At 40.1% G+C, this 26,755-nt stretch overlaps 1 protein-coding gene across 1 annotated transcript in view; it reads left to right on the forward strand.

Moving 5' to 3' along the window:
* Window positions 1-26,755, forward strand: part of naaladl2 (N-acetylated alpha-linked acidic dipeptidase like 2) — a 534,957-nt gene that overhangs the window by 186,290 nt on the left and 321,912 nt on the right. The window contains exons 4-6 of the mRNA XM_074636907.1: window positions 3,289-3,465; window positions 6,307-6,484; window positions 8,547-8,708. Of these exons, the coding sequence (XP_074493008.1) occupies window positions 3,297-3,465; window positions 6,307-6,484; window positions 8,547-8,708 (509 nt within the window). The 5' untranslated portion in view covers window positions 3,289-3,296. The remainder of the gene's footprint in view (window positions 1-3,288; window positions 3,466-6,306; window positions 6,485-8,546; window positions 8,709-26,755) is intronic.

The raw sequence follows: 26,755 nt of genomic DNA on the forward strand, positions 1-26,755 counted from the left end.
TAAAAGCCCACTGCAGTATGTGTGGCTGTAACGGGAGGTCAGCAGTTAAATGAACTTTTGTTCCATTTTACTGAGAGGATCCTTCATCTGCATTGAGCTAGAAGTAATGAAAGTGTGGTGGAGCATTGAAGATTGATGCCAGGGAACTCCCAGACCTCTTCCCTCATGCTTTTTACCCTCTCTCTTTCATCTATAAACACTCTTTCCTGCCTTCCTGTTTTCAACACTTTTGCTTTGTGTCTCTGCCACTACCTCTGTGTCTTTTTTTTCTTCTCACTGTGTTTATTGTCCCTATACTCTCCAGGACACTTCCTCTAATTGTCTGTGTGTCCCTCTCTCCCCATGTCTCCTTTCTGTTTCAATCTCTTCTGGAATCTGCTTTGTTAAACAAAAGTGTCTAAACACGGGCAATCCAGCAATCGCTCAGACTGTGACCTATTCAGAGCTGAAGTAATCTGGAATTGTAAAATGTCCGATTAACAATCATCAGTAATGATTATATTCTTGCGTAGTTGTATGGGTGTGGGTATAGGAGACCGGAAAGATCTAAAACTAAATAGTGTAACTAGTGTAACTAACTTAAATTAAGCGTCTCACCACTTAGTGACCTGAGAGGTCACATGCAGTTTTTGGAAGAAGTTTCAAGAGTTGAGGATTAACTTCATTATAATTTTCATGTTCCAAATATTCTTCGTCTTTCGATCATTGTCGTTCCGTTCACTACACTTTGAGCTTCACTACACTTTCTGCTACTGCTTGCATTTTTCTTCCCTTTGCTTTGACTCCAGGTGGTTTGAAGCTGTAATTATTATTTGAATAAACCATCCTGTGAAGTGACAAGTTTTCACTGAATAATGGCCTATAAGTTCGACTGCACTTTTGAGGCGTTTAATTTTATTTAACAGTGTTTTTTTATTCTTTTTATTCTTTTTATTTTTTTTACCCCAAGCAGCTATTGATTGGGCACTTCATTTGCCCATTCATGGTGGACTTTGATGATGGAGCCAGTAAAAGGGACTGTTAAACTTGATGACATACCAAGACACTAGCAGGGAGGTTTTATATAGCTGATCTCCAGTCAGATGTGACACACATACGCACAAACACAAAGTCTTCAAGCATGTGATTCCAGCCCTGGTGAGGTTTAATGATGCTGTTTAGGAGCAGTATTGAACCCAGAGCTGGTTTTACACGCACGCACACACACGCACACGCACACGCACACGCACACGCACACACACACACACATTCAGGTCCAGTACTTACTTAACTCTATGCCTCACCTTAACTTGCGTTCTCTCAGTCACATTAAAGTGTGTAAATGCATCACAGCACCCTGCGGTGCTTTTAGTCTTCATAATTGTGTGCTGAGAGAGGCTCTGGTCAGTCACTTAGCCCAAGTAGCTATTAGCAACACTTATCACATTTCCTTCTATATCCATTACTAATGTATCATCCATTACTTTGAGTCAAATGAGCAGTCTTAATCTGACCCAGGTGGCTGATACCAGGCTTTTTACACACACACTCTGGCTTAGGTTCAGAGAGGTCTTAGTGTGGATAGCATACAGCATGCATTATGCTGATTAGGAATAGTCAGTCCTGCTAGGATTGGTTCACTGTGGGTTCACTATTAAAACATTTAAGCCTCATCCACACCGGGAACGTCAGGAGCGCGTGGTGGCTGTGTTACCTGTTGTTTTTTTATTTTGGCGTCCATGTTAACAGATCAGAGCAGCCACACTACCCGCGTGAGAGCTGCGTCTCTTCTAGAGAACAGAGGTCTGGCCGCGCGGTTCACAGCAACAACAGACAGTAAAAGTGATCTATTGACTGTATATTGACATCATATCAGCTACATTACTACAGTTTCAATGTCTATCTGTAGAATATGTTACGGAGATGGAAAAAAAGTAAAGACTTATTTTTAAATCAACACTTCCTGCTTTCATTTCAAAGTCTCAAGTGTTTTTTTGTGGACAGGATTCCTTCATTTGTTAACATGAGGCTTTTATTCTAAAATATGAGCAGTCAGTGCTGTGGAACATGCAGTGACTTACAGAGCTCCATGAATTGATAAAGTATGGGGTTTAAATCAACACTTCCTGTTTTCATTTAAAAAAATAAATAAACCTCAAGCATTTTTTTCTGTGGACAGAATTCCTTCATTTGTTAATACAAGGCTTTTATTCTGTAATATGTGCCGGGCAGTGTTCTAGGACATGCAGTGACTTTGAGAGCTCCATGAATGAATATAATACGGGGTTTTAATTGTCAAATATTACTATTATTTACAAATTACCACACGTTTCTTAACCTTTCTGTGTCTAAAATAAATATAAATTATATTTATAATGAAATGAAATGGCCATTAAAAGGCTAACTCTATGTAGAAAGAAAGGGTTGATGGCAGCAGCAGCAGAAACGCAGCTGAAACGCAGCTGGTGTGAACATCCGACGCGTGAATCATGCAGCCGCCACGCGCTCGTGACGTTCCCTGTGTGTCCCGGGCGTTACACGTCAAGTTGTCTCTTCATCTTTAACTTTCACTTTATAGTACTTGCATGTTATGATCAAAACAAGAGAAGAATCCTGTCCAGAGAGGATATGTTGATAGTATGTTTCAGTTGGGCTCATGTACAGTATATAGGCCAGCTCCTTATTCATTTCAAGTAGGCTCTGGTAAAAAACCTGGGGTTGTCTGACAAAAAGTTGTATAAAGTTGTAAATATTTGCCCCAATGGGCAATAGGCGTCAACTGGCAACGTACTGCATCAAGCAATCAAATACATGCAAGCACTTTGAATGGGGCGATTCTACTGTTAACCCCGCGATTGCTGATCACCGTGATAACTGTGTGGTAAAATTCTTCCTCATTGTATCATAAACTGATGCACAGTGTTTTTAGCCTCTGACATGCCTCATCAAAGCTATGAATTTGTCACTTCCTGTATCCTAATTCATTGTTTCACTGGTAATTGACAGAATGGTTTTAACACAGTGCTGTTTCAGTTCCTGCGCGGGTTTAGGCTTAGGCTTAGGACTAGAGGCAAGAAGAGGTTTACTTTAGGACAAGACTTGAGGTTAGTATTAGTTATACTCCATTTTTCCTGTTTCTATTGGTTACAATATTAGCTATGGCTTTCTATTAAGAAAAAGCATGAAGTGCCTTAAACCTGCATTCTGTCTGATAGCCAGCAGGGGGCGCCTCCTCCGATTGCAGAAAGAAGTCTGATTGTATAGAAGTCTATGAGAAAATGAACCTAATTTGATGCATTTGAAATGCAGGTGACAACATGGCATACAGGAAGGTGTGCGATGACCAGGGTGGCCCGATGGTCGGTGAGGTTCTGCACTGCTCCGGAAGTCTGGATCTCGACTGGGACCTGGACAAGGAGGAGCTACAGAAACCAGGACCCAGCATGGACCGCATGCAGATGCAGCACATAGACTGCCAGAGATCAGGTAGGGTTCACTTTAATTGGTATACACTCAATACACAATACACAATTTCCGAACTGGCACCCTTATGCCAGTTAAGATATCTTCTAATTTGGTGAAAAAAAAAAAAATAGTTTTGTAATAAGATTAATGAATACCCCCAACAGTGTAACCACGGTGACCAGCAGATCACAAACTTCACTTCAACTGGTCGTGCAGCCAAACACAATTAATACACAGTTGATAATTGGGCTTTAAAGTCTGTGTAAAGCAAAAATAAATATGCATTCTGGGTTTGTCACACCACAGAGAAATGTGTTACTAACCACCCAGCCAAATTTGAACGATTAAAAAAATTTAAAAAGTATATAAAATTAGCTTTCAAAATCATGGAAAAATCAGCTGTATTCTCTGCTCTGAGACGCTGAAACCTGAAACCTCTCTTAATACATCCATGGCTGAAACCACACCCAAAAGAGGGGAAGGTGCAGCCTGTCAGGATTCCCTCAGTAGCGGCGAGCGAAGAGGGAAGAGCCCAGCGCCGAATCGCCGTCCGCCGGGCGGAGTGGGGAAACGTGGCGTATGGAAGACCGCTTGCCCGGATGTCGCTCTGGGGCCTGAGTCCGGTAACGGCCTCTGTCGCGCAGTCTGCCCGGGGGATTCAACTCAGGGGGTTAGGGACGGGTGCTCGGTGTGGGAGGATCCCCTTGCAGTACCTCTCCCCGGCGCTGGCTGGCCCCCACCGGCATTTCCTCTGAGGCGGTCGGCTTGGGGCGAGAATGGCTCGCGGCTTCGCGGCCGCAACCTTTACAGCGACCCCCGCCCGGGCCTCACCACTTCCCGGGCCGCGGACAAAGTGCTTGCTTTTGTGGTCCTGGTAGTCTCAAAGACATTTGTGGTTCTGGTACTCCATACTCCGACACTTTGTCATTTTCTTTTTTTTTTTGAAAGACTATTAATTTTTTACAAGTTTACAGAAAAAGAATAAACATACATAGGACATGGGATGGATTATAATCATAAAAATACAATATAATCATGAAAATATCAACGCCCAACGCGGAGCTTGAACTTATGACTTTGTATGTTTGAGCCTCATGCTCTACTGACTGAGCTAGCCGAAATAACCTTTGATAATTTTCTGGGTTTCTGTTTTGGCTTTCAAAAAGATTCAGGTTTCTGAAGACGGGTTGGGTTCTGTTAAGGACATGTCTCCTGACAATTTATGTATTTTTAAGGAATAACTCGGTGCATAGGTGGTGTGTGCTTAACGTTAGCGATTGTCGGTGTGTGCGGTCGAGAGAGACGGACAGAGAGAGAGAGAGACAGGAGAGGTGCACGTTGTGTTTGTTTACTAGAAAGTTCATGTGTTATTTGGGGTGACAAGACAAGACGCCAGCCGAGCAGCCCGTAACGTTAGCAAGTGTGCGGTCGAGAGAGAGAGACAGAAGGACGTGTGTGACGGACGGTGAGTCTGAAGTTAGCAGTAACGTCGTAGCTGTGAAGGTAGCAGTGCAGTGTGTACGGTTTAGGCTGTCGGTTAATAAATTCTACAGCTCTCAGGCCAAGTCCCATGTCTTGCTTGTCACCTGCAGATTAAAGAGAAGGGGTTAGCCCCGGAGTTAGCAACAACAACATCTCAGGCTCGCTCACTCAAGGCAATAATGTACGTTTGTATTATGACATGCTGTGCTGTGATACACCTTATTAAGAATAAACAGCCCTCTCATGCTGGATTCATCATCCACATGTATGACCTTTTGCTGATGCATATATGACTTAAACATGCTCATAAGCATTCATATAATGTTCTTTGTGTAATGATCTTGAAGTTTTTGCCAAAACAACTTTCTGCCTCATGCTTTTGATGATTTTAAAATGTGTTTTTGCAGAGAGGTTCTTCACAAACCCTTATACATAATTTGAAACAACCTGTCACTGTGAAAAATACTGCTTTTAATGTGATAAAGTTGCCACTGCCAGCAGCCGCAAAAGAGAGAAAAACTTCTTAAGTACCCTAAAGCTAGACTTGAGTTCCTCAGCTTTGAAGGACTCTGTTTTGAATTTTGCCTGGAGTTCTGTATCAGCAGTCATTTTCTATCCTCACAAATGCCTTCTTCTCGAGCAAGTGTGGGCTGATCGTTTCAAAACTAAGCATTCAGTTTTTATTCCATATCCCATTTACAGTTTGTTTTCAACATTACAGTCGCAGTCTGCTGTTAGTAAGTTACCAGTATCCAACTCAAACTATCCTTCTGGTAGAAAAAAGCCAAAGAGTGTATATAGATAGTGTGGGTATTTTTAAAGGTCCCATATCGTGCTCATTTTCAAGTTCTTACTTGTATTTTGGGATTTAACCAGAAAATGTTTACATTACTTTAATGTTTAAAAAAAAACGTTATTTTCCTCATGCTGTCTGAATGAATATACTTGTATTTACCCTCTGTCTGAAACGCTCCGTTTTAATACATTTCAATGGAATTGCAACAGAATTGTGTTGCTAGGCAACAGTTTGGGTCCATGTTTACGTCCTGTCAGTGCATTCATTCACATACACTGCAACAGGAAATAAACTGGGACACATTTAGAATGTTTACATTTAAAACTTTAAAATGGTCTACATATTGTAGATTTGTGACATCACAAATGGACAGAAATTCTGACGGCTTGTTTCAAAAGCTCAGTTTCTGAATAGGGGCTGTGTGCGTTTCTATGTGGATTGAGCGTTTCGATACTTTCACAGTATTTATATAGAACTTAAACCTGCTTTATAATATAAAAGCCATGAAAATGTCACTTTTTATAATATGGGACTTTTAACATAAACAGGTAGGTTATCACATTCCTCACTGCTATCACTTCCAGGGTGTTCAGACCCCGGCCCTGATCCTGACCCTGAGCTGATGGAACCCATCCAGCCCTCTGTCTCGGTTTCACCACATGGACGATTTGAACGACTCCAGGAAGATCCCAACTACATTTCCCACTTCACCAGGGCTCCGGGCCATAAAGGCCAACGACGACTCCACTGCTTCCTGCTCAGGTAAGTCAAGGACTTTGCAGAAGTTGCCTTTTTAGAACTCAAGTCAGAAATTCCCTGCTGCAGGTACTGTAGGTCATATTTACAACTTGTATGTGTTTCAGTGATCTGCTACAGCAGAATTCGTCATAGCTGGCATCACCAAATCCTCCAACATGGACAATGTATTGGCTTAACACTTAAAGGACAAGTAGTGATAAAGAAAAAATTAACTATGAAGCTGTTAAAAGTAACCATGGACTTTTTACAGTCCTCGCCACCATGATGATGTGAACTCGCATAACTCTGTTGCTCCATGTTCCGTCTTTGATTAGGAAGCGGTCAGCCTTGTGATTGTCAGAATTTCTACAACACTGAATGTGCATAGAAAAGTTGTTAGAGCAGTTATGCAGTTGTGACCTTCATTTGCTGTCAGGTGTAATCAAAACCAGCTTTGTTTATTCCAGGACATTTTTTGCTTTATTTACTGCTGAAGCGTTATGTTGACTCATAACTTTGAGAACTATATAAAAAATACTCAAGTACACGGCATCCAAGTTTTTTCTTTATCCTAACAATCTTAGGAGAATCCCTTATTTCAGCCACTTGAATCCACATTTTAATTAATTTAGTCACCGCACAGATGGTCAGAAAATTAATCAATGTGGAAAAACGAGAAGGCCATTACATTGAGTGGCTTGTTCCCTGGTGTAATGCTGCAAAACTATCTTGTGTCCTCTGAATTATAATAGGCACTTGGTACATGGATGGTGTTTGATAAGGTGGATGATGGAACCTGTTGTTTTAATGAAGGTCCTGGCCCTTTACCATCAACCAGTGTACACATATCAGTGTGGCTTTACATACTGTATACATATTGGCCTTTTCCCCGAAGTTCCTGGAAATACTTTCCTTTGTCTCATCACTGCTAAGACCACATATCATTAACTTGACACTAGTGCTTGATCGTGCTTCTTCTTACGTATATTATCGGAATTTCTATTATCAGTTCAGTGCCATTAGGGGACTGCACCAGATAGGGTAAGAGTTTCCAACCTCTCTTGTTCTTCTTATTAGCTGTCCATTGTGTCCCACGATGACGGTTGCTCAAGGGGGTTGGGGGTGGGGGTGGGGGTGGGGTTCAGCGCCGTTGTCACTGGTGTCACTTCATGTAGCTGTGGACGCCGATGCGTGAGACACACACTCGCCCACAGATGGGGCAAGGGGAGCCCAGATGTTGGGGTAATGCCGGCTACCCGCTGGTGTTGTTGGGCATGCCTTTCGGTCCTCCTCTGCTGGGTGATGCAATGTATTTGTTCGGCCGCTCTGGCACAGGTGTACCTGCCAGGCTGACCTATCGAGTGCCAGATGTTTTAGATGGGTGGGGTTTATGTTGCAGCGCTTGAGGAGGTCTTTAGTACAGTCCTTATAGCGCCTCTTTTGTCTGCCAGCATCCCGTTTGAGTTGCCTATAGTGGGTTTGGTGGGGCAGGCGGTTAGTACGCCCTATCCAGCGGAGATGTTTTTTAACCACTGATGCTTCCATACAGATGGAGTTGGTCACGGAAAGGATCTCTGTGTAAGGAATCCGATCTCCCCAAGAGAGGCCGAGGATTTCTTGGAGGCATTGATTGCGGAAGGCCTCCAAGCTTGTGATATGTCGTCTGTATGGGGTCCATGTTTCTGCCCCGTAGAGCAGAGTGAACATTCCCATTGACACAGCACCTGTCAGGATGGAAAGGTTGCATGTGATCTCGATAAGCATCACCGCAGGGTACTTGAAGTCAAGGTCTGAATGGTGCCCTTAGGCATTGAGCACCAATACTGACTCAGCTGCTATGGAAAGGTAATAGCAGACTATCAAATGTCAAACTGCACATCAAGTACAAGCACTGTCTTACCTTTGATGTTCTGTAAGTAGCCTACCTGATGGAAAGTCAAAAGAAAGTCAAATTACATGCATGATCTCTTGACCGGAGTTCATTCAGGAGTACTGTGAGATGCTGTTGAAAGATTCAAAAACTAAAAGCTAGCAGGTGGACATTATCTCTGGATTCATTTCTGATCTCTCCCCTCATTCTTCGTAGGTACTTCCTGGCAGGGGTGGGGCTGTTTGTCCTGGGTCTCCTGATTGGCTGGTTCACTCACACATCTACCGTCAAACCGCCTGCTCCTCCATCCGACAGCTCAGATCTGCTGGAGGAGCTGCTGAAAGGAATCACGGCCGACAAGATAAACGCTCTTCACAGGTAAGCTCCCGACCCGCACTAATTTACATTTTCTTATTTTGTTGTGTTTGTGCGCTGTGACGTTTCTGGACGTCAACCTTTATAAAAACATGAATACAAGAGTTAATCTGCGGTTGGCTTTCCCACCCGCTGGCGAGCGACCTAACCCTATACCGCAGTCAGGGGGCGTGTGCAACTGGTGTCGTTGAATCGTTGGGGAGGAAGGGCAAATTTTGAACGTTGTGTTCACAAACTGCAACCAACAAATCCTACTCAATCTCTGTCTGATGGCACTGAGAGCTGACAGAAGAACAGGAAATTCTGTCACCTCAAGTCCTCCTTTGCTCCCGTCCTAATTACTCAACCCGTTCTCATCCCAACTTATTACATACCGATGCTTGGTCAGAACCCCGTGGTGTCACTTTCTAACGCACTGGGTTGCAGTGAACACAAAGACAAACAACACATTGTTGGTTTCACATGGGACACGAACAGTGCTCTCCTGGGTGAGAGTCCTGTGTTTTAGGGGTGGGCGATACTGCCAAATGTGGTTTCGATCCGTTACCAAGTAGGGCTAGAATCGCTGATATCGATACTGATAAAGATACCTTTTATAATGAAAAGCGTTGCTTTCCACTGTTAATTACTTAATAACATGTGGCTCTGGCTCAGAGGTAGAGCAGGTCGTCCACCAATCGGAAGATCGGCGGTTCGATCCATGGCTCCTCCAGTCACATGTTGGTGTGTCCTTCCTGACCAAGACGCTTAACCTCAAACTGCTCCTGAAGGCTGTGCCATTGGTGTGTGAATGAGTATTTGGATCAGATCCTGATGGGCAGGTTGGCACCTTGTATAGCAGCCTCTGCCGTCAGTGTATGAATGTGTGAATGCTGACATGTAGTGTAAAGTAATTTGAGTGGTCAGAAGACTCGAAAAGTCAATTTACCATTTACCATGTTAAAACACCGGACATTTTCCTGAGGCAAATAACAAAAATAAGTTTTTACGCATCTGTACTGGCGACAGTTGTGGCCGGAAGGCATTATGTTTTCGAGTTGTCCATCCGTCTGGTGAACACGATATCTCAGGAACACCTTGAGGGGATTTCTTCAAATTTGGCACACATTGGATTTTGGTGGTCAAAGGTCGAAGATCAAGGTCACTGTGATCATCTGTCTGTCCCATTCTTGTGAAAGTGATATCTCAGGAGAGAATGAAAAGGTCCATTTCAAACCTAAAGGGGTTAACTGATTAGATAATGAAACATGAAACATTTTTCTTACCTTTCGCTTGTTTTGGTCTGTCTGTTATTTTGTGTCTTGCTCTTAAATCTTGTGTCATATCCACATTGTCGAAATCAGCTAAACATTCAGCCAAAAATCATTTAGATAACACTAAGCTACACTTTCTGTAATCCAACACAACAAACTCTGACAACACCGGCACTCCTTTCTCCGACTCTCACTCACGTCTCCATTGTCTCTTTCGGCAACAAGCCACATGACACAATGACAAATGGAAAGGTAAGAAAAACGTTTAATTTCTCTGTAGGGTCCTTTCCATAATGTTTTCAGACACTTATAATTACAATCTGAGCCTGTCAGTGACAAATCAAGCACTTTAGTGGACGTAAACTGACGGAGCCAGGTTGCCCCAAAGAATTACATTATACCCTGTTTAGCGGCTGGCGACTGCAGTGTTATCCCTCAATACTGGACCAATTTCAAAAATTGTTGTCCCCATTAGTCACTTGGACACTGATACAGAAAGTGAATACTAGTGATGAAGGCACTAAAAGAAGGATAGAGAAGAAAAGATGGAGTTGTTGTAAAAGCGAGAGGTAGGGAACCAGACAAGGATGATCATTTGATGCCCCCAAAATTCTAAGATCACCATTATCAACAGTCCGACTTCTCGCCAGGCTCTGATCTATTTACGTCCAAAGCGTAAGGGAAAGACTCAGAGATGGTAGACAGAGAGTGGAAGCGAGAGATAAAAAACTCTCCACCAGGTAGCAAACACTGATACGAACCTCTGTCAACCCGAACGCTGCCTTTCTAAGCCAAAGGATCACAGGATGACAGAGTGTATGTGTCTCTGTGAGATAACTGGCTTTGCCACTGAACTGAGACAATCATGTCACCATGGTTTCCCTCTCTGAGTTTTTCACACTTTTCATTATTTATTTCTCTCAAATTTATATTTCAAGGTGCCAGAAACACACCCACCCACCCATCCATAACCGCCAAAAGACCCACACATAACCACAGCTTAACCATCTGTGAGGATGATGGGAGTATTTGTTTCACTTGTTTCAGTTGATTACAGTTACTAATTAAATTAAATGGGTTATTTTCACCACCCACTATAGTCCTCGGTTAATTCATATATCATTTATTATCATTTTTTTATCAGGGACCTCTGGTACTCTGTGTCTGTCGGAGACCAGTGTGAGCTGTGAGAGGGATGTAAGGTAGTTAGACGACAGTCCCTCATTATTTTTTCCTCTTGAACTACCGTGGCCTGTAGTTGACCTTTAACTACAGTACAATAAGCCACGTTTTCACAAACTAGATGATTAAATTAGCTAATTAGAGATGAGATCCAACAGTAACATCCAGTCAAGTGGTTAGGTTTTGGTCATTGGACCTTATGAACTCTTAACCCTTAAAGGTCCCGTATTATAAAAAAGTGAGATTTTCATGTTTTTTTATTATAAATCAGGCTTAAGTCCTATATAAATACTGTGAAAGTATTGAAACGCTCAATCCACAAGGAAATACACACAGCCCGTTTTCAGAAACTCTGCATTTGAAACAAGCTGTCAGGATTTCTGTCCATTTGTGATGTCACAAATAAACAATATTTAGACCCTTTACATAGATTTAAACATAAACATTTTAAATGTGTCCCAGTTTATTCCTGGTTGCAGTGTATGTGAATGTCATCAGCTGACAGGAAGTACACATGGACCCAATCTGTTGCCTAACAACGCAATTCTGTTGCAATGTCGTCGCAATTCCGTCGAAATGCGCTAAAACAGAGCGTTTCAGACAGAGGGTAAATACAGGCATATTCAGGCTGACAGTATGAGGAAAATGAAGTTGTTTTTTTAACATTACAGCATGTAAACATTTTCTAGTAGAAACAAAATACAAATATGAACCTGAAAATGAGCATGATAAGGGACCTTTAAACAATCCGACGGCTGCTATTCTCTTTCAGAGGTTGTAACGGGCTCAGTTTTCAAGCTAGAGTTAAGGTTACTTGTACCATGTGAAACTACAAAAACCTAAAGAATCCATTGTTACCATGTTATGCTAGCTTGTCTGGAAGAACGCTAACTAATGCTACAAAGTTATGCTAAATTTTGGCGAGGAAAAACTGGCATGGCAATTTTCAAAGGGGTCCCTTGACCTCTGACCTCCAGATATGTGAATGAAAATGGGTTCTATGGGTACCCACGAGTCTCCCCTTTACAGACATGCCCACTTTATGATAATTACATGCAGTTTGGGGGGAAAATAATGCAGTTTTTTTGCATGTTGTACAAATGTGTTATTTTGGCCTATTCTAATATGGTGTATTTGAATATTTATTCATACTATGGTCCCTAAACAGTCTTGGAATTGCATACGTTAGGTATAACTGGAAAGCTGAGAGGGGCTGCACATGGTAAGCCCGGTTGCTAATGTAACATTTATGTTGCGATTAAACAAGAGCAGTGTCAAGTATGTAGTATGTATTCATCAAAATGAGTCATGAGGAAAGATATAAGCGGCTGATCACTATAAGCAGTTTCCATTGTTCGGGGGGGGGGGGCGTCTTTCCCCGGGTTTACCCTAAGTTTTCTTTAAGCCTGATAATTCTATTATTTACTTTATCAGGAACAGCAAAATAAGAGAAACAAAGCTGCCCGAGTTACTTTGTATTGAGTCTGGGAAAAAGAGAAGCGAGAGCGAGACAGTGCAACAGACACATAAAAGTAGCTCTGAAGACAGAGAACGACCGAAGAGAAAGAGAAGAGGGTGACTAAGGAGATCGTGGGGGAGCGTATTTTAACAGCTTTGCATGACTAGACGGGAAAATTTCTCGGTATGAATTAATTGCTGTTTGGTTTGTGGGACTCAATACGTGATTTAGTGATTGTGGTATCTGCCTGAGTAGCTCTATATTCAACGGATGACACGCAACATGCGTCTGGAATAGAGAGGCTGTCTTTAGCACCGATAGATTACTTCTGCTAGTTTTTACTATTTCATGTTTCCCCACTCTTCCTTTGTGTTTCAGCCAAAGGGCCTCCGATGTTTTTTTTTCCTTCAATAGGGGTGTCAAGGCAAAACACAGCAGACGTTTTTTTCCAGCTCGTCACTGTAGAAACTTTATGAATTCAATTCTTTTTCAATTTATACTTCAAAGAGGTGCATAAAGTATGCAGAGCTACTTTGAGAGAAACTGGATTAAGTTCAAATCCCTAGAAGATGGTTTCCCACTGCTAGTATCCTGGCCCGTCTAATATTTATCCCTCCTGCTAATTATACTACTGTAATATATTCTCTCTCTCCCAGCTATAGGGAAGTACATCAGAGCATTTTTATGGCTTTTGTTTCTCCGCATATCGTCCTACACGTATCCCAAATGTGAACATTTAGTTTGTGGAGTGTTTTTACAGCGTAATCCTTGAGCTGCTGTTTTGAAGCCGCGGGCTGTAGTTGCTACTGATTCTGGCTGGTGATGGTGTCTTGGGGAGACAAATCTTTATCTAGCTGATATGAATCTTGCCGTGATATGGCACCAGGATGACTAGCGTCATGGATCACAATCTTGTTATCTGGTTGCTGCTGTGCATTCTTCATTTGTTCTATGAGTTTCCTGTTTAAATGAAAACACACTGATCAGCCATAACATTAAGACCACTAACAGGGGAAGTGAATAACATTGACTATCTCGTTACCATGGCACCTGGCAGTGGATGGGATATATTAGACAGCAAGTGAACATTTTGTACCTGAAGTTGATGTGTTGGAAGCAGAAAAAATGGGCAAGCGTAACGCCCGGGACACACAGGGAACGTCAGGAGCGCGTGGCGTCTACGTGGCGTGGTGGCTGCGCGATTCACGCGTCGGGTGTTCACACCAGCTGCGTTTCTGCTGCGTGTCTGCTGCGTTTCTGCTGCTGCTGTCAGCCCTTTCTTTCTACATAGTTTGCCTTTTAATGGTCATTTCATTTCATTATAAATATAATTTATATTTATTTTAGACAGAGAAAGATTAAGAAACGTGTGGTAATTTGTAAATAATAGTAATAATCGACAATTAACATTCTGTACTATATTCATTCATGGAGCTCTCCAAGTCACTGCATGTTCTACAACACTCTCCAGCACATATTTCCAAATAAAAGCCGTGTGTTAACAAATGAAGGAATTTTGTCCACAGAAAAACGCTTGAGGGCTTTTATTTTTAAATGAAAGCAGGAAGTGTTGATTTAAAAATAAGTTTTTACTTTTTTTTTCATCTCCGTAACATATTCTACAGAGAGACTTTGAAACTGTAGTAATCTTGCTGGTATGAACTCAATATACTGTCAATAGATCACTTTCACTGTCTGTTGTTGCTGTGAAACGCGCGCTGCAGAAATAGGCGAGACCTGGAATCTCTAGAAGAGCTGAGACGCGCGTGTCAGAACACACAGTGCATCGCAGTTTGTTGCGTATGGGGCTGCGTAGCTGCAGACCGGTCAGGGTGCCCTGTGCTAACCCGTGTCCACCGCAAAAAATGACGCCTACAATGGGCACATCGTGAGCATCAGAACTGGACCACGGAGTAATGGAGGAAGGTGGCCCGGTCTGATGAATGACGTTTTCTTTTACATCATGTGGACAGCAACGAGTTTGAGGTGTTGACTCGGCCTCCAGATTCTCCAGATCTCAATCCAATTGAGCAGCTGTGGGATGTGCTGGACGAACGAGTGCGAACCATGGACTACCTCGCAACTTATACAGGACTTAAAGGATCTGCTACTGACGGCTCGGTGCCAGATACCACAGCAGACCTTCAGAGGTCTAGTGGAGTCCGTGCTGATCGGTGTATACTCTCTTGGCTACAAATGAAGCACAGCATGGACCTCATTTGACCAATGACAAGATGAATAATGGAGCTAAATGTTTGCTGTGGATATTGCTTCCTTGCTAAGTTTTTTTTTTGGTATTCAAAGTGCCGTTGTTTTCCTCAGTAATGTCTTGGACTGATGGCCATTGGTCTTTCAAAATGATGAAGGATGTTGTTGCTTCACAATACGTTTGTTACTCTACCCACACACCGTTTGATGCATATGTTATGGGAGTAGCATTGTGTGTGTGTGCTAGAGAGAGAGAGAGTGATGGTCGATGCGCTCAGAGTGGACAGGAAAGTTATAAAGTTGTAAAGTAAACTTTCCATGACTTGCTTCCCAACTGCTGGCCTGTTCATAATCATCATGGGATGCAACCTATAGGTCTGCTCTGTTCAACTAATTAACACAAACCACTGCCTGTCCACTGTGTGTTAGCATGTGACTGAAATAGGACAATGACACTTTAGATGAGTAACCCAGAACAACAGAAATAATGACAGCATGATTATATGTGACACTGTCACATTTACCTGGAAACACATTTTGACTTTTACACACTGTTGGAAAGAGGAGAATCTTATCAGTATTGTTTTTGTGTGTAAATATCAAGCAAAATATACATAATGAGTCATTGAGCTATGGTTTTGAGAAAAAGGCCTTCAAAGTTTGCCGTACATTTTTAGGTATTGTGTGATTGTGTTTTGAGAATCTATTTGAACAGCTCACTGGTGCGTAGAAAAGCTCAGAAAGGTCAGTTACACTCAAATGCTGGTGCGGTATTGGAGGATTAATGTAATTATGAAGGTATCACATAAGCTGTGCATAATGTACCCGTGATTTTGAAAAACGTAACTGTGCCTATGTTGGTTTGAGCAAGCATAAAATAAAGGCTTATAAAACTGAACACAAGAGTTTATTACAACACAAGCTTGTCTTGAGCAAGAGGGCTTGTGTTAAATTTCGCCAAAATAATCAAATAAAACCACAGAATAAATAAGTGAACATAGCCCACGGAGCCTTAAAGTGTTTAAAGTTTATTTCACTTCAGCTTATGTTCTCGAGCTCATTACACCACTAACTGACTTTGTCTAGTTTTAAGTGAAAATCTGTAATTTATCCTGGCGTTTCAGAGACTTCCAGATGAGCTGAACTCTGGAACTCAATGAAAGAGAAGGATTTTAGGAGTTTTTTTTGTGTGCAAGAAGGCTGAACTACCTGAAAAACAGAGTGTGGTGAGAGAGAGAGAGAGAGCAGCTGAACGGAGGAGTGCTCGGTCACTGAAGTCATGTCTCGGTAAAGTCACTGGAAGTTTTTATGGAGTTGGAGCTGCTTCAGACGCTAATCAGTAAGGTGGAGCTACGGTGAATCCTCACCCTCTGCTTACAGCCTCAACACTCAAACTGCTGCTTTCCTCAGAGGACTGAGGATTACAGCTGAGGTTATATATGGCCTTGAAGTAACTACATTTGCCATTTATTAAAAATACGTTAATGTTGGCCACTTTCAACATGAAGGTTACGCAATGTACCAATTAAAGTAAATAAAAAAGATTTTATTTCAGTTGTGTGACTGGATTCCACTCAGGAGTGTTTGCACATTAGGGCTGTCATGATGCCACATTTTCACTATATATTTATATATACATACATATATTAGGGCTGTCAGTCGATTAAAATATGTAATCATGATTAATCGCATTATTGTCCATGATTAATTGCGATTAATCACAAATTAATCACACATTTTTTATCTGATCAAAATGTACCTTAAAGGGAGATTTGTCAAGTATTTAATACTCTTATCAACATGAGAATGGGCAAATATGCTGCTTTATGCAAATGTATGTATATATTTATTATTGGAAATCAATTAACAACACAAGACAATGACAAATATTGTCCAGAAACCCTCACAGGTACTGCATTTAGCATAACAAAATATGCTCAAATCATAACATGGCAAACTGCAGCCCAACAGGCAACAACAGCTGTCAGTGTGCTGACTTGACTATGACTTGCCCCAAACTGCATGTGATTATTATAAAGTGGGCATGTTTGTAAAGGGGAGACTCGTGGGTACCCGTAGAACCCATTTACATTCACACATCTTGAGGTCAGAGGTCAAGGGACCCCTTTGAAAACGGCCATATCAGTTTTTCCCTCGCCAAAATTTAGAGCGAGTTTGGAGCGTTATTTAACCTCCTTTGTGAAAAGCTAGTATGACAGTTTGTGCAAATGGATTCCTTAGGTTTTCTAGTTTCATATGATGCCAGTATCTTCACTCTAGCTTTAAAAAGGAGCCCGCTACAACCTCCGAAATATCAATTGTGTTAAAGGTCCCATTTCGTGCTCATTTTCAGGTTCATACTTGTATTTTTTGTTTCAACTAGAACATGTTTACATGCTATAATGTTAAAAAAAAACTGTATTTTCCTCATACTGTCGGCCTCAATATGCCTGTATGAAAATGCTCTGTCTGAATTGCTCTGTTTAAGCGCATTTCGACGGAATTTGCGTCGAAATCGCAACAGAATTGCGTTGCTAAGCAACAGCTTGGGTCCATGTGTACTTGCTGTCAGCTGATGACATTCACATACACTGTAACCATGAATAAACTGGGACACATTTAGAATGTTTACGTTTAAATCTGTGTAAAGGGTCTAAATATTGTATATTTGTGACATCACAAATGGACAGAAATCCTGACAGCTTGTTTCAAATGCAGAGTTTCTGAATACGGGCTGTGTATTTCCCTGTGGATTGCGCGTTTCGATACTTTCACAGTATTTATATAGGACTTAACCATGTTTTATAATAAAAAAAACATGAAAATCCCACTTTTTATAATATGGGACCTTTAATGCGTTAAAGAAATTAGTGTCCTTAAAACAATTTTGCGTTAACACTTTGACTTTGACAGCCCTATATATACTGTATATATACAGTATAAACTGTATATAAGTGTGTGTGTGTGTGAAGGTGACACCCTCGGTGCGGTCAAAATGTCTTTTAGTTCTCTAAATGCTAAGGAAAGGTGCCTCAGTGCTTCCTTTCTTATCTCCTTTAGCATAGGGTACACTGGACCATGGATAACACCGTCCCACAATTCCTTGTGGCAGCACCACGGCAGACCCACGTAAATAACCTCCGCCGTGGCATATTTATGTAGCCTAGTTTAAGTGCAGTCTGATTATCTTAGTACAACGGTTGTCTTTTCCTAGGTCCTTACAAATTTTCCTTCACGTCTTTACCTCATGACATTTTCCATTGAGGTCAAGAAGAAAAGGGTCTAGGAAAACACATAGTACGTACGTTTTTTGATTATTTGAGCACAGCCCAATCAAACATTCACTTAACTACCCAGTAAAACTCTGTGGGCTTGAGGAAGAAGATGAGAAAAGAAGATAATTTAACATAAAAAAAGCAGAAATAGCAGCAGGTTTTGATAAGGTGGTTGTGAATAGCACCTCCGGTAAATGTACAGTGTGTCTCCTTCAGCTCTGATTCTGAACTGTTTGTCCCAGTATCCTTCTGTTTACAGGTTCTCCTCATCTAACCTCACATCACTGCAGCTCATTCCACTGATTACTTCCTCTTCTCGTTAAAGTAGCGTTAATCAGTGAAAATCAGCCGCTTTAGTGACTGACTGCAGTGTCTCTCCGGCCGTGATAGCACAAGCACTTTTCTACATCAACCATTTGTGGATGAATTAACATGAGCACCTTGCATATATTCCAAGGCCTTCGTGTTATTTTGTTACCATTTATTTTTGCTCATTAATAGTAGCGCGCGTGCTATATTAAACTGCGTAACCATAGCAACAGCACTTATGCTTCATTTTACACTGCCATGGAGTGGAATAGAAAAAAAACTCCCAAACACATTCTCAACACCGATGTTGAACGGTGTGCCCATTTACAGTGCATGCCCCTTTGGAGCAGGCCGATTGCTCGGCCTCCAGAATTGCTGCTTGCAGCGTTGTCGAGAACCGCTCACCGCTCGTTGACTCCAGGGAATTGAAGAAGAGTTCGGTTGTAATGTTAGTATATCCAGCAGCAACAGTGAACTGCAGTTAATGAGCCAATTCAAGTACCGAGGTAGAAGACTCAAAATCCACAGATTAATTCATTAATGGACGATCAATAAACTCATTTTCACAATCCAATGTATAATCAATCAGTTCTTTTACTCCATTAACACTCCAAATGATCCTGCTGTGGTAAATACTGAGGAATAATGGTTTAGTCCGGCCATGATTCAGATGAATCAACAAGTAAACACCAGATGATTCTCACAAATAAAATGAAATCATTGGTACCATTTTTTTTTTTTTTTTACAAAAAGTCAAATGTGTAAATAAAAAAAGAAGTAGATGTAAACTATGACTCCCAGGGTGCATTTCTGCAAGAAACATGCAATAACTGAACTTTAAACTCTGTGATGTGCAACACTACCAGCAGGTGGAAACTAAAGATGACAGCGTTGAGAAAAATGAAAACACCATCTGTAGCCTCAACAATTCACTTTTGAATTCTAGTTCAATTGTGATTGAATCCCACAACTATGGAGCCGTATCTGGTTCTCAACTTTAACGACAAAATGCTTTCAATTGGCTATTGCTCTGATTTTCACCTCCGACTTGCCTCTTCTGCATGCCAACTGTGGCCAAGGCTCATGGGTATTGTCAGTAGTAATACGAGGGTACGTTTTCGCGTGCATGTGAAAAGCGCGTGCACGTGCATGCGTGTGTGTGCATGTGCGTACGTGTGTGTGTGCGTGCGTGTAATGTGCCTGTGTGTGTGTGTGTGTGTGGGGATGCAGGCGCACCCTGGTGACCCTGGTGACCTTTTTGTAACCCTAGGGCTGATGTTAATTATTGGTAGTTGACCAAAGGTGTCTGCTGTAGGTGTTATCAGTTGCTCCACAACAAAAAAAGAAGACCCCATCCTGTGGATCCTGATGCAGATAAAAAATACAGTTGTATCCCAATATGTGTCTTTATTACAGTACCATTAAAAGTTCAAACAAACCCCTGGTCCCTGTGACCAAATGTTTTTGCCTTTTGATGTTGCCTCAGAAGACCCATACTGTTGATCCTGATTCAGATAAAAAAAAAAGTCGGTTGTATCCAAGGTGTTATCAGTTTCTCCGTAAACAAAAGAAGACCCCCTCCTGTGGATCCTGATTCAGTTAACAAAATACAGTTGTATCCCAATATGTGAACTCAGTTGTATCCAAGAGGTGTCTTTTTATTACAGTACCCATAAAAGATCAAACAAACCCTAGTGTGCTGTGGTCAAAAAATGTTTATGTCTTTTGATGCTGTGGTAGTTGGTACTGTTTGCAGGCTATATCAGCATGGCTCCTGTAACCATATGTTTGTTTGTGAGAGGGTGTATGGATTAGTGTTGTTCGTAGAAAAAAAAAATGTATGTAGTGTGAATGGGGCAACCTCAAGCCCTGTCAACCATGCGTATTCATGAGATGTCACTAGCTCCACCTTTTACCTACACTTTGTGTATATAGTCAGCATTCAGCTGAGGTTGTGTTTACCAAACTTCACAACTTTTGAAGAGGACGCTTTTCCTAACGCCACTCTTGCATTTTCACATTAGGTACAGCGTTCTTTTCTTTGGATGCTTCATTTTGGCGTCTGTGAACATAGAGCTGATGTGACTTGCCAAAAAGCTCCAGTTTTGTCTCATCTGTCCAAAAGACATTCTCCAAGAAGCGTTGTGGCTTGTCAATATGCATTTTGGCAAATTCCAGTCTCACTTTTTTATGATTTGGTGTCCTCCGGGGTTGTCTTCCATTAAGTCCACTTTGGCTCAAACAGGAGAAAACTGCTCATGGACTACTACTAAAACACTATGAATACTATAGAACTAACTAGCATTGTTAGAAAAATAATTATTAATGGGACAAATTTCTTGGGTATTTTAGCGTGCGATCAACTGCCTAAACACATCAGGCTGCTTGGAGATGGTCTTATAGCTTTTACCTTTAACATGCTTGTCTATAATTTTCTTTCTAATCTCCTGAGACAACTCTCTTCTTAGCTTTCTGTGGTCCATGTTCAGTGTGGTACACACCATGATACCAATGTTTAATGTGTCCCTATGGTCAAATTATTTTCAATCTTTTCTAGGGGTACCATCATTTTTGTCCAGGCCAGTTTCATTAGTTTGTTTTTTTAAATGATTCTGAACCAAAATTCAAAAACATTAGCTGATTTTCATTAGTTCATTTTCAATAAATTTTTATTTATTATTACTTTTTGTCAGTTTCAAGTTATTTCAGTGACCATTGTTTTTTTTATTCTTTCTTTAACGGAAGGGTACCAACAATTTTGACTATGTGTGTAGATACACACACACACACACACACATACAGTATATACATATGTCTATATCCACACCCGCTTACATATAGATATCCACTTAGACACATTCGCTTACACAGTTATCTATTCTATTTTACAGACAAAAAAAAAAAGGACATATTTACATCCCTTTAGTAGACCTTTTTATCGACATTACTTATTAATTAATTTTGTTTAACTCCAATCCTCACCCTGACTCAAAGTAGCCCACCCATGATCAAATATGATATTCTGTTCTTTTATTTCTATTAACATCCCTCTCAAGAACCCACTGATGTTTCAAAAACATTTTGAAATGTTCAGTGTTTAACTGTTGTCTTTTTATAGCTTTAAATATAAATGCTTTCCCCATCGTAATGATGATGTTGTTCAGGTCTTTTCCTTTTTTTTTTCATCACCCCTTAAATCACCAAACATTATAGATAAAGGACAACTATAGAAATTTGATTTGTAGACTGAGATCCACTTTTTTCAACGTTAATCCAAAATAATGCAACTTCCTTACAATACCAAAATAAATGAATGTCTGACTCCTCTTCCTCCTCACACAATCTACATATGTCACGTTGTTGGATGCCCCATTTTTTTTTTTTTTTAGCATTCTCTTAGTAGGCAAGAATTTGTAGATTAGTTTTAGTTGTAAAATTCTAATGGCGACATCAAAAGAAGTTGTGTAAATACATGCATATACTTTCCTCCATGGGATACATTTGTCTAACAAATACTCCCATTTTTGACTGGATAGCTACTGGTGCAGCAGAAATGTGTTTAAGTTGCATGTATAACTGATATATTTTCTTGTTTATTTTTGTCTTATACATCCATGTTGTGTCCTTAATGTAGGGGTAAACATGCCATTTGTTTTGTACATAATAATAGCTTCCTTTTCCAGATCTGAGGTATAGCTGCACAGAGTTGATTAAATGTAAAAAGGTCACAAACATTACCGTATACTATTTTAAATTCATCATAAGTCTTGATTTCGCCCCACTATTCAAGAGGTCATTTATAAATAATATTCCTTTTTTCAAACATTGATTCAATAAAGATACGGTGATCATTAATCAAAATATTTCTATTATACCACAACACTTGGCTCTGGATTTCATAACTTCACTCTGGTTGATGATATTGGTATTGAAACCAACTGACTATGGCCTCTTCCAAAAAGCCGGATAAGTATGGAAATGACTTTCTCTTTAATATAGTGAACTGAAAAGCAGTTAACTGGAGGTAAGGATAGAGTTCTTTGTGGAACAGAGGATGAGCAGACCTCAATCATTTTGCTGAAAACACCTTAATTGTTTTTGCCTTTTGTATGTTTTCTTTTTTTTTCAGCCCCTTCCCGTTGTTTTGGTGTCACTATTATTATTTCCTTCCTTTTTTTTTTTCAAGAATCATGAAAGTATAGAATCCACTGAAGATCAAATATGTCTAAGTTAGTAATATCAAGCTTCAACTGTAACGGTTTAGCTGATAGGAAGAAAAGGGGACACTTTATTAGTTGGCTTACGGATAAAAACTATGATATATTTTGTTTACAAGAGACTCACTCTACCCAACTGTATGAGATTAAATGGAAAACAGAGTGGAGGGGGTAACATATACTTTTCACACGGATGCTCAAATTCTAAAGTTGTAATGATAATGTATAAAAAGGAAGTAGATATTGTGGTCAAAGATACAATAATACATCAAGCAGGTAGATATATTATACAAGATATATTGGTGGATAGCCTAGAATTTGTATTAGTAAATCTGTATGCACCTAATTCTGATGATCCACTCTTCTTTCAAGATATATTCAACATGTTGCAAGAAAAAAAACTACATGATAAAAATTTGATAATGACAGGAGACTACAACACTGTGTTGGATGTAGATCTGGATCGAAAAGGCATACAAACTAAGAATTATCATTCTAGAGCATATAATGCTATTTCTGGCCTCATGACCTCACTAGATTTAATTGACATATGGAGATTGCAAAATCCAAAGCAAACAAGATATACATGGAGACGAGGAAATCAGGCTAGCAGAATAGATTATTTCTTAACATCATTTTCTTTGACTCCAAAAATTAATAAAATCGAGATTAAAGAGAGATTTAGGTCAGATCATCATTTTATAACCTTGAGCATTTGTACCACAACGTTTCATAGGGGTCCAGGATACAGGAAATTAAATCAGAAGCTATTGAAGGATAAAGAGTTTATAGATACAACAAACAAATTCATTAAAGATTTCTTTGTAGTGAATAATGATACAGCGGATCCTTTGATTATATGGGATGCTTTTAAATGCACCTTAAGGGGGCACTGCATTCAATACAGCTCAAGGAAAATTAAAAATCGTTTGGAGACAGAAAAAAACATTGATAGCTGAGATAGAAGATTTAACAGAACGGGTAGACAATAATACAAATGTGTCACAAGCTCTACTGGACAATCTTGAGCACAAGGAAAGAGAGTTAGAAAGACTATGTGCAGAGAAAGCCAACGTATCATATTTGAGAAATAGAATAGAATGGATGGAAAATCGGGAGAGATCAACCAAATATTTTTTAAATCTGCAGTATAAAAACACTGTAAAGAAAAATGTTTTGAAGCTTGTAGTAGGAAATAAAATCATTGAACCAATGGAAATTTTGCTGGAACAACATAATTATTTTTCAAAATTGTACTCCTTTCAGAGCCCACCAGAGGATTTATTGCCTCAAAATACTAGCCCCAATTCTCAAGACGATAATACCGTAAAGTTAACAGAGAAAGAAAAAAATCTTGTGAGGGACTTATTACGCTGGAGGAATTACATCAAGCTATTAACTCCTTTGAAAAAGGTAAAAAGTCCAGGAGCCGATGGCATCCCTGTAGACTTTTATCAAACCTTCTATGAGTCTGTTAAAACACCTTTGCTGAACACCTTCAACTGGTCATATAGCAAAAAACAACTTACAGAAACTCAACAGGAAGGTTTAATCTCACTATTATTGAAACAAGATTCAGGTGGAAGGTATAAAGATCCCACTACTCTAAAGAATTGGAGGCCAATCACACTACAATGTAACGATGCTAAAACATTAGCCAAATGTCTTGCAAACAGATTAAAACTAGTACTGCCCTATATTATTCATCCAGATCAGTGTGGCTTCTTACAGGGTCGAACTATCAGTGACAGTATTAGACAAATAATTGAAATAATTGAATATTATGACTCAACAAAAAACCCTGCTTTAATTTTTTTTTTTTTTTTTGCTTACTTTGAGAAAGCTTTCGATAAAGTACATTTGGATTTTATTTATAAATGTTTAGAATATTTTAACTTTGGAGACTCTTTAATTAGTTGGATAAAAGTAGTGTATAGTAATCCAAAGTGTATAAAATAATAAACAATGTTGGGGTTTTTTCTGAAACAATTAAGCAATATAGAGGATTGAAACAAGGATGTCCACTGTCTGCGTATCTATTTATTATAGCTATAGAAATCTTAGCACAAAACGTAAGAATGAATAACAACATAGAAGGTTTGAGAATAAATAGTTTGGAATCAAAAATATCAATGTATGCGGACGATGTAAACTTTCAAAATCAACCAAATGTTGCATCCTTTACTGCATTCGTTAAAGAGTTGAATAACTTCTCAGTAATTTCCGGACTAAAAAACCTAACTATGATAAATGTACTGTGCTGCGAATTGGATCTCTGAAAGGTACAAATTTTAATATCTATAGTAATCTGCCCACTAAAATGGTCAGATGGCCCAATAGATGTCATTGGTATACATATCCCTAAAGACATGGACCTTATCACAAAGGAAAACTTTGATAGAAAGCTACATACACACGTACGCACATGCACACACACGCACGCACGTGCACGCGCTTTTCACATGCACGCGCAAACGTACCCTCGTATTACTACTATTGTCAGCCTGAGGCCTGTACTATGAAGCAGGATTTAGGGTTAGCGAGGTAACTTCAGGGTTAACCCTTCAGGGTTTTCCGTCCTACAAAGGTGGATTACTTCTTACCGGGGATAGATCACCATGGTAACTGATGCTGAACAGCCAACCTGCTCCGGAGCAGGTTAGATGTTCCAGATAAGAGATCAACTCGTATAAAAGCACCGCCTGCTGACCAATCAGAGCTCGGTGTGCAGATTGTATGATAATATTACACAAATATGAAGTTACAGTCATAATCCAGGCTAAACACAACACAGTTTAAACTGACAAATGCAGGAAGGACAGCTGGCTGTATGCTGCTGCTATGATATCTTAGCATATATTTTTCTACATATCTTTCTTGATATATTAACACATTTTTCTGCTATATTTCCTATAATATCTTTATACATTTTTCTATGATTTTTTTCTATGGCATTTCCACTGTACACTCTGGAAAAAATGTCTTTATTATATTTTCCATGCGATTGATTCCCTCTACTTTTGAATTTTGTTCTGTGCTCTTTGTTAGTGCTAGGTATGTTCAGCCCAGGAGCCACTGAGCATTCATGAGACAAGTTGGACATCATTGTGAAGGTGAATAAACAGGCTTTCCAACAATGTAAAATACATTACGTAAATTATCGCGTAATGTAAAATACATTACGCGATAATTTTTTCCCCAGTTTATATATATATATATATATATATATATATTTCTTTCATTGTATTGCTGGTTGTTTCTGACAACTCTGTTTTGGCGACGCCTCTGTTGTTGCGAGACGATGTGTCCTGGCGGTGCATCCACAGATGATTCCTATCATGTAATCATGTAGTCCCTTTCCTGATTGGTTGTCTGTGCCTCACCTGAAATATTTAAAACTGGCATTACGTCTTGAGTGATCACGCTGATGACGGCTTACAGCTGAAACGCGTTCGTTAGTTTGCCCAAAATAAACTAAAAAAGACTCTTTATCTGTGAGTGCCGGTGATTTGTTTCTTCTGATAATCATAATATGTCATGCTTTGGTGGGGACAAAAAGTAAACAGGACGTGGTGCCGCCTTGACAAAACGCTCCGCGATGCTTTTCACACCTGCTGTGATAAGCCATTTCTAATCCGCAGAGTCTATAGAGCGCCACGTTGTTGGGTCTCTGTCTAAAATACTTCCACACAGGATCGTGGGAGTTTTTTTTTTACCTGCAGCTTGTTCTCCGGGGGGAATCCACGCTTTGACCGGGTACAGCCATTCTTGCGATGCGCCTACGCACATTATGCAAATCAAAATGTAAAATGTAATCGATAACGTTGATTATGCAGACAAATCGCCTCATCCCTAGGCCTAAAGGTCAAGTTAACTTAGCAGCTAACACTTTTATTTGCTTACAGTCATACACATTATATACATTCATTGACATCTTAAACATGTTTTTCTTCTCTAAGGTTAACCTGGGCAACGTACAGCATTGTATATTAAGACATGCATGCAGATTGTGCATATTGCTGCTGCTCTCTGGTGCTCGGGGGTGTGTGTGGTATGTGAACTTGAAACATAGCCCTTGTCAAAATAACACTGTGACAATATGACAGCCATATCAATAACACTGTGTTTGGTGTTCCAATAACATCAG

The sequence above is a fragment of the Sebastes fasciatus genome, chromosome 5 (assembly GCF_043250625.1).
Source record: "Sebastes fasciatus isolate fSebFas1 chromosome 5, fSebFas1.pri, whole genome shotgun sequence".
Classification (NCBI taxonomy): domain Eukaryota; kingdom Metazoa; phylum Chordata; class Actinopteri; order Perciformes; family Sebastidae; genus Sebastes; species Sebastes fasciatus.